General features: G+C 41.5%; 1 protein-coding gene across 11 annotated transcripts in view; it reads left to right on the top strand.

The window, feature by feature from the left end:
* RAPGEF6 (Rap guanine nucleotide exchange factor 6) overlaps positions 1 to 6,408 on the top strand; it is a 226,793-nt gene that overhangs the window by 41,505 nt on the left and 178,880 nt on the right. For all 11 annotated transcript variants that reach the window (XR_004646762.1, XR_004646763.1, XM_034778388.1 and 8 more), the window contains exons 2-3: positions 3,242 to 3,312; positions 3,727 to 3,783. Coding sequence is in view for 9 of the 11 variants with exons in the window: in XM_034778388.1 (XP_034634279.1) it covers positions 3,242 to 3,312; positions 3,727 to 3,783 (128 nt within the window). In the remaining 2 variants the exon portion in view is untranslated. The remainder of the gene's footprint in view (positions 1 to 3,241; positions 3,313 to 3,726; positions 3,784 to 6,408) is intronic.

Raw genomic sequence — 6,408 nt, 5'->3', positions numbered from 1 at the left:
GCCTGGGCATGTTCTGAGCCACAGGTATGACTCATATGCTTAATTAGTTGGCCACTTCAGGTCTTGCATTTCTGGGCAGCGCCCCCCACACCGAGCCTGGGTCTGAACAAAGGAACCAAACAAAGACGCAAGAAGCCCCCTCCCTAGCAATGGCTCCGGTTAGTCTGTACAAGCCATTCCTATGAATAGGGCTGTGACTTTAGTTAGCACAATGGCCGGGAGGGGAGGCCACACAGGACAAACAGAAAGGAGATGGGAAAAAGGAATGCAGCAGGGGGAGAGCTGTAACAGACACACTTTAACATACTCCTATTCAACATTTAACTATGGAACTGTTAGTGCACCGTAGCAGGGTCCTCATGGCTAGTTAGTATGTGATCGGTTAGTGCACTATAGATTCATACCATGGCTTGCCAGGCACTAACTAGGGTTGCCAACTTGGTAATATTTAAAAACTGGACATTCCAGCTGGAGTGTCGGAACTTCCCCTGCACCACCTCTTCTCCCCCACCCCCCAAGGCACCACCTCTGCCTCTTCCCCCAAAGCTCCACTCCCATCCATTCCTCTTCTCCCCCCTGCCCCCCATCGCTTGCTGCTTTCCCCCCCTGCCCAAGTCAAGAGGGACTTCCTGCCATGCTGGGGCTGGGAGCTGTAGCTGCCCAACACAGGTATGGGGTGGCCCTGGCTGATGAGGGGCTGGCATGTGTTATGACTCAGTGCTTCCCCACCTCCGCCGCCTGCAATAATCTGACTTTGGGTGTCCGGTCAGTAGTGTCGAAAACCTGGCACCTGGCCACCCTAGCACTAACTTTCCATGTAAACAAGCCCTGTGTCAGCTTGTTGAAACTTGTGGCTAGTATCATCTAAGGATAAAAGGGACCAGCTCCCAGAAGTAAATGAGACCTGGGATTGTGCTGGTGGTCTTTTTATTTATGGGAAGAGATGAGAAATGAAGTCTTTGCGCACTGAAGTCCTCAATTGGGAAACTCTCTCTACCCCTTGTCTCCATGCAGGGAAAGTGGAAAGGATTTAGAAGCAAGTGGACTCCTGAGGGTGGATTCAAGCAGGTCTACAAAATTATTAGTTGTATGGTGGGAGTCCTGAACACTGCACTAGATCTAGTTAAATGTCTGGTATGAGACCGTGACAGGTGGGACATGTAATGTGCCTCCCAGCTATCAATAAATAAAGTTGCAGCCTGCATCTTAAAATCCATCTGTGTGTGTGATGTTCATTTGCCTGCATGTCCTGATCAAAACTACTTTGTCAATAGAGAGTGAATGTGTTTTTACAAATTGTTAAAAAGCAGTGGAAGCTCTGAGTTTCAAAGATTACTTACAACACTTTATTTTGGGGATTTAAAAAAAAAACACATTAAGTAGTGAAATATGAGGAGAAAAAATCAGTTATAAGGTAATAGTGTTTGACACATTCTTGTACAAAAGCTGTGACTACAGTATTTCAAGTAATGATGCTAAAATAAACTGTGGCCCTATAGTATATCGTGAAGATTTTTTAAATTTTGGTTGAAGGCCTGTTTTTTTTCAGTAGTTACACTTGATTTTCTTCAAAGATTACTTTCTATAACTAGTACATTGATGTAATGTTTCATCATACTTTGAACTGAAAAATACATGCATCGCTTATTGCGATCACAAAAATGTCTATCACTGTAATATTTCTGTGTGGAAAGAACATGTTTACAATAGAACCTGTAATAAAAGGGCTTTGCTTAAGATTTGATATGCAGCAATTCACCATTGGAACTTTAAATCATGCGAATAAGCCCTTTGATAGATGCTTTAGTTTTAGATAGCTTATTAAGCAAGCAGTAACTTTTGCAACTTTCATAGCATTAGGAATCTGAAACTGTAATAAAGTTCACATACAAACCATCCATGACCTTTCTTTTTTATGGGATAGAATCCATATCCACTGTGTTTCTGAAGCTGAGTACTAAGCCAAGAAATTTCTCAAAAAAGCTACTGTAAATTCCAAAGCCTACACTCATACTTCATTTGCATATGTGGCAGAAATAGCATCCCCTGTCACTGGAAACTTAGGAACACATGTTTTCAAATGTTCAAGCTGGTGAGAGTTTTACACTTCTCTGTGTATTGTATGCTGCATGGGTTCAATGCTAACTAATCGCACACCTGTTTTGGATAGTAAATTAAATGCTGAATAGCTCTAGTGTTTTTTGCCTTAGCATGTGGTCTACTCTATCAGCACAAATATTTTTGTGACTAAAGAGAGTTTTTGCAGTGAGAGGTTTAAACAACTGTATCTCATGATTAGTATTTTCATGTGAGGTCCAATCTTTAAAGTAATTTTTTTTTTAATGTTTTAGGGGTAGTATGTTTTAATTTGGTGGCTGAAAAATATATTAGCTGCTGCAAACAGCACATTGTTCTTCTAGCTTCACAGATGCATACATATGTATGTTTAATGAAGATAATTGAAGAAATGCTTACTACCTCGAGTTACTACTAGAAATAGAGTTTAATTCTTTAGTAAAAATAACTCATGGTGATAATCTGCTGCCTTTCTGGTGGTGGTCTGTGCTGACAAGCATTTGACTAAAGGCGCAGTCCCAGTAAGCAGGTCTCTTGCTTTCAGTGCTGGCAAGGATTGGGAGTGTCTTGGAGCCAGTGCCCTAGAAATGGGAGGAGAAGGCAATGCCTCAAAATGCAACACTTCCAGTTTGATGAAGGAGAATCATTCAGATGTTTCAAAGGGAGTACATTATTTGGATTCTGTCCTGACTCTTTGTTACTAGCATGCTATGTGATTTCTGAGCATCTTCCTCAACTTCTCTGTGCCTCTTCTGTAAAATAAGTATACCCAACTTTACAGTGGTGATGTAAGACCTTGGATGCAAGGCACTGTTATTTGGTGTCTTCTACTTACTGTACAGAGCTATATGCGTTTATGCTTCTATATAAATGCTGAACATGCAGAGGTTATGACTAACAAACCACATCGGGATCTTGCCCATGGAAGTACTTAAGTGTTAGTTGCAAACCAGTTTTATTGTGTCCGCTGCTCAGAGTAGGTTGGCTCTGCAGACCTACTTTTTCCCTGAACTGTTTCCTATTCTATTTTTTTGTTCAAAAATATGTTTAGCATTGCTAAATATGTTAAAATTATTATGCAATAATAATGTTGGCAAATATTGGGAAAATTAGATACGCCTAACATCCGAATTGCATATAAGTGATATTTTCTTTTTGTTTGCAGGACTTAAATACTATCTATTCTTATCTTCATGGAATGGACATATTGTCACATCTCAGGGAACATCAGCTAAGGTAAAGGATTGGGGGGGATAGCATAGTCCAGTACAAATTATATCCTATTTAACTTTCTGTTGCAAATGCTCTAATAATATGTGTATTCCAATTATCTTGGCACATATGAAATAAGAGGCAAACAAGACAAAGCACAAAATATGCATCAGAAGTACCTCTGTTCTTATACTGTTGCTATGGTTAATTCCAGTGTGTAGGAGTGATTTAAACACTCAGAGAATATGTTGTGTGTTATCTATTTAGATAATGAAAATTTCATTTAAGTTTGAAGTTATGGTTCAAGAAGCAAAGCCAAATTTCTAGTCTTTCATATGACTTCCCCTGATTCTTAAAGAAAGTGATATTGCTGAAAGATTAATAGATTAAAAACATTTTTAGAGTTTAAAATCTAAATTAAAATGTCATTTTTCTCAGAATTATGTCTTCAAGTGCTCGCTATGAAAGATACAAGGGCAACCAAGTTCTTTTTTGGTAAGTACATTTAAGCCACAATCATCACCCTCATAGTGGAGAAATCTAGTGCTTGCTTGCATGTCAAATTATATGTGTCATCACAGATCCTAACGAGTGCCCCCTCCTGATCACCGACTAGGATTGTTGTGAGGGAAATCCAAGCCTCTGTGCTCTGGATTTCCAGGGTGTTACAAGTTCCTGGTGCTTGAACAGAGTCTAGCCATTGCCCAATCTCAGGGTCCCTAGTGCACTCTCTCAGGGTGCAGAATTTATATCTGCACCTTGAGTGTTGGAACCCCTCTGGGTGCAGCACTGACCTTCAGACTCCTTGTTAATTAAATACACCCTTCTCCCAGAACTTCACCCCAAAATGTGTGAAGCTTTTTTAGATTTACAGTGTTAACTCACTCAGGGGCATGCAGTAGTTGTGAAGCAGTCAACACAATACATACACAAGTTGCCAAGGCTAACATCTTTGTTTTTTTATCCTTAATCACGTAAAGCACAGGAGAATACAGATCATACAAAACTGTAAATGTCTCTCACTTCCTAGCTTGTCCTTCCCTTGTGAGACCTTGGAGGTTCAGGAAGGTAGGCAGGCAGAGTCCTCTATCCCCTTGCCTACCCTGCCCTGCAGCAACCAATCTCATCTTACTCTGGTGCAAAATGGCTCACTCTCCCTCCCTTTATAGACTCCTGCTGGGGTCACCTGCTTCTTTTGTTCTGCCTCCTGGTAACTTTCCTTTACTTCCAATCCCCACCTCCATCAGACAAGAGGAGGAAATATCTTTTACCAAGTAGAGCTATCCCATAGACTCAAGGTGTGTTTCACTTTGAAAAGACCATTGTTGAGTGCTTATCATTCACCATTGTCTCTAGCCTAGCAGATATCTGGCACAGCCCTGCTAACTCATGGATGATCCAGCTACATACAGGCTTTCCATGATAGTAACTTCATGTTACAATTTCATAAAATCATCCATAATTCAGAAGTGGTACAGAATAAACCAACAAATTGTCATATGTACACTTTGTCTTACTGTTATTGTAAATACAAAATACTGCAACATTTAAGGTTGACAAAAGTAATTAAAAGTCTATTTGAGAGAGAAGGTGGGTGAGGTAATATCTTTTATTGGACCAACTTCTTTTGGTGAGAGACAAGCTTTCGAGCTTACACAGAGCTCTTCTTCAGGTGATCTTGGAAAAAAAGTTCAAAAACTGCAAACTCGTAAACTTTGAAGTGAAGGACATTGGGGAACTGAGGGACAACATCTAAGAGAGGTACTGTCTGCAAAAGATTGGATCCTCTCTCTAGGACAGGGCATGCTAGGAAACTGTTCAGAGACAATAGGAAATCTGTATTAGAAAAGAGAAACTAACTAATATAGAAATGTAAAGCCTGAGATTGCATCTTTGTTTATTTTCTATATAACTTGTATGTATTTCTTTTCCATACCATTTCATCTTCGAATCTTATGATTTTTCTATTAAATAAACGTTGTGTTTATTTTTACCACAAGCAGGTCTCTGGTGTGCAAACTTTGTGGAGTGGGTCCCTCCAAAGTGAACTGATAATAGGGGACAGGTTTCATTCGTTTGGGGGAGATGAAAGGAAAAAGTCTGAATGTGTGGTGGTGAAGAACTCGGGGAGATGGATTTGGAGGGTACTTGGGACAGGTTGAAGTCACCCTGCAAGGAGTAACTAGGCTGGTGGAAGGTTGAGACCTTTACCATAGAATATCAGGGTTGGAAGGGACCTCAGGAGGTCATCTAGTCCAACCCCCTGCTCAAAGCAGGACCAATCCTCAACTAAATCATCCCAGCCAGGGCTTTGTCAAGCCTGTCCTTAAAAACCTCTCAGGAAGGAGATTCTACCACCTCCCTAGGTAACCCATTGCAGGGCTTCATCACTCTCCTAGTGAAAAAGTTTTTCCTAATATCCAACCTAGACCTCCCCCACTGCAACTTGAGACCATTGCTCCTTGTTGTCATCTGCCACCACTGAGAAGAAGCCGAGCTCCATCCTCTTTGGAACCTCCTTTCAGGTAGTTGAAAGAAGCTATCAAATCCCCCCTCATTCTTCTCTTCTGCAGACTAAATAATCCCAGTTCCCTCAGCCTCTCCTCATAAATCATGTGCTCTGGCCCCGTAATCATTTTTGTTGCCCTCCATTGGATTCTTTCCAATTTTTCCACATCGTTCTTGTAGTGTGGGGCCCAAAACTGGACATACTACTCCAGATGAGGCCTCACCAGTGCCAAATAGAGGGGAATGATCACGTCCCTCGATTTGCTGGCAATGCTCCTACTTATACAGCCCAAAATGCCGTTAGCCTTCTTGGCAACAGGGGCACACTGTTGACTCATATCCAGCTTCTCGTCCACTGTAACACCTAGGTCCTTTTCTGCAGAACTGCTGCCTAGCCACTCGGTCCCTAGTCTGTAGCAGTGCATGGGATTCTTCGTTCCTAAGTGCAGGACTCTGCACTTGTCCTTGTTGAACCTCATCAGATTTCTTTTGGCTCAATCCTCCAATTTGTTTGTCACTCTGAACCCTATCCCGACCTTACAGCGTATCTACCACTCCTCCCAGTTTAGTGTCACCTAGCAAACTTGCTGAGGGTGCAGTCCACGCCAGTAG

This window comes from Trachemys scripta, chromosome 8 (assembly GCF_013100865.1).
Source record: "Trachemys scripta elegans isolate TJP31775 chromosome 8, CAS_Tse_1.0, whole genome shotgun sequence".
NCBI lineage: Eukaryota > Metazoa > Chordata > Testudines > Emydidae > Trachemys > Trachemys scripta.
This window is presented reverse-complemented; position numbering and strand designations above follow the sequence as displayed.